The sequence below is a fragment of the Humulus lupulus genome, chromosome 2, assembly GCF_963169125.1.
Source record: "Humulus lupulus chromosome 2, drHumLupu1.1, whole genome shotgun sequence".
Lineage (NCBI taxonomy): Eukaryota > Viridiplantae > Streptophyta > Magnoliopsida > Rosales > Cannabaceae > Humulus > Humulus lupulus.
This window is the reverse complement of record NC_084794.1, coordinates 12,688,416-12,690,966: the sequence shown is the minus strand read 5'-3', so window position 1 is coordinate 12,690,966 and position 2,551 is coordinate 12,688,416. Positions and strand designations below refer to the sequence as shown.

Sequence of the window (2,551 nt, the reverse complement as noted above, 5' to 3'; positions counted from 1 at the left end):
AAATAAAAACAAATGGGTGCTATATTTTTTTGGGTTAAAAATCTCATTTTGCCAATATAAATTAGGATTTATTTAATAAAATATAATATTATGAATCTATGTGAGCCAAAATATAAATGTTGAGGATCTATTTACTTAAAAAAAAAATTAGAGACTTAAGTAATACAATGGAAGAAGCTTGAAGAGACAAGGGCTATTTACACATAAATAAATAAAATTACTTTTATATTATTTCAGTCCATAATAATCTTCATATTATATATCACACACAAACACGCAATTAAAAAAAGAAATTAATTCCTCTCCCGTCTAAGATTCCTACGCTCCTTCCAATTAATGGAAACTCTTTATGGTCAAGTTGGTCTTTGCCAGCTGAGCTAATACCATCCTATATTTTTTGGTTACACCTATCTGCTTATTAAGACTTTTATTTGTAATAATTATCCCCAGTTGGCACCAGCGGTAAAACCTTTGAACGTTGCTCCATATCTCTATGATCTATATAAAGGCATTTCAGAAACTTAGGCTTCTCATCAATTGATACACAAAGCCTATCCCAACCACAAGTATAGCTATATTATATTTTCTACAAGAATAATACATTATTCCAAAAACAAATGTTGTCTCTTTCGAAGCCTCTGCTTTGTTCTGTGCTCATGGTAATTAGTTGCCTGGTGGTGGGTTTAGCCTCAGCTGGGAACTTTTACCAAGACTTCGATATAACATGGGGTGATCACCGAGCCCAAATACTCCAAGGAGGCAAGCTTCTTACTCTCTCACTTGACAAGGCTTCAGGCTCTGGTTTCCAGTCCAAGAACGAGTACTTGTTTGGCCGAATCGATATGCAAATCAAGCTTGTGCCTGGGAATTCAGCTGGGACAGTCACTGCATACTATGTAAGATACATTATATCTCTCTTCTCATGTATAATCTTCTGCAATTAATATATAATTATATATAGATTCTGATTATGAATAATAATATTCCAAACAATGCAGTTGTCTTCTCAAGGCCCAAACCATGATGAGATTGACTTCGAGTTCTTGGGCAACTTGTCTGGAGACCCCTACACACTCCATACCAATGTGTTCAGCCAAGGAAAAGGGAACAGAGAACAACAGTTCCATCTTTGGTTCGACCCAACAAAGGCTTTCCACACTTACTCCATTGTTTGGAACAAACAACGTATTATGTAAGTGATGATACTAAAATTGTTAATATATATATATACAAACTGCATGCATGTATGATCTAATTATTAATTAATGAATTATATATTGTGGTTGATTGATCAGCTTCATGGTGGACAACATTCCAATAAGAGTGTTCAACAACTTGGAGTCAACAGCAGGAGTTGCATTCCCCAAAAGCCAGCCAATGAGGATTTACTCAAGCTTGTGGAACGCAGACGATTGGGCTACAAGAGGTGGCCTTGTCAAGACTGACTGGACCAAAGCTCCTTTCACTGCTTCCTACGCTAACTTTAAGGCCAATGCCTGTGTTTGGGCAGCCGGAAAGTCCACCTGCGATGCCAACAACTCCGGTGGCTTTAACGATGCCACGTGGCAGAATCAAGGGCTGGACGCCGCCGGGCGGAACAGGCTGCGGTGGGTGCAGCAGAAGTTCATGGTGTACAACTACTGCACAGACTTGAAACGCTTCCCTAAGGGCCAGCTTCCTACAGAATGCAAGCACTCTCGATTCCTCTGATTAATTATACTCAAAACTCAATACCAACAATTCAATTCAATTCAATTCTATTCTATTTGTTTTTAAATTGTATCATGCTTACATACATACTGCCCAAAATTCTTTATTTTTTCCTTGTATATCGTAAAATAAAGTGTACTATGAAATTATGAAACTATAAAATAAAATTTTCCTTTTGTCTCTCTCTATAACTTTAATATTAACTCAGGTGATTTGCGTCAGTTGCTAGCTGCCACGAGTTTTTGCGTTAATTTTATATGTGACGTGAAATCCCATGATGCAAACCAGGCTGATGTTTGCGTTAGTGGGACACTACCACAAATGTTAAAAACAAGTTTTTTTTTTGCGTCAGTTGGGAGTTGTCACATAAAGTATTAACCAGGAAAATTGTAAATGTTTATGCCAATTTCCCTGGCCTATTTTGATAAAAAGAAAAACAGCAGCAGAAACAGAAAAACAGCAGTATAAACAAAATAAAAACAACAGTATAAATTTTTTAAACATTTATCTAAAGTTAACATTTGTGATCAAATCTACAAAAGTAATTCAGATTTTAAAGTTAATCTATGTATATAGGTACTCTTGTGTTCTAAATTTCTAAGCATTAAACCTACTTAAACTGAAATTTCCTCACCAACTTGATCATTTGCTAACAAAGATACGTCATAATTGATTATGTCCACTCATCCTGTAATGCCCCAAATTTCCTAATAAGGTTTAGGGCCTTGATTATGAGGCCGGGAGGGTCATAATTGCTTTACTGTGTTATTTAATGATAATATGCATGTTTAGGTGTATTAAATATGCATTTGAACCCATTTGTGATTAATTGGGTGATTTC

The 2,551-nt window shown here is 35.8% G+C and overlaps 1 protein-coding gene across 1 annotated transcript; it reads left to right on the top strand.

Annotated features, from left to right (window-relative positions):
- The first annotated feature begins 526 nt into the window (after positions 1-526).
- LOC133817303 (xyloglucan endotransglucosylase protein 1-like) lies at positions 527-1,892 on the top strand. The gene is made up of 3 exons (XM_062249784.1): positions 527-896; positions 999-1,192; positions 1,296-1,892. Exons 1-3 carry the CDS (start codon positions 618-620, stop codon positions 1,708-1,710), a joined length of 888 nt encoding a protein of 295 aa, XP_062105768.1. The 5' UTR covers positions 527-617; the 3' UTR covers positions 1,711-1,892.
- The last annotated feature ends 659 nt before the right edge of the window (positions 1,893-2,551 follow it).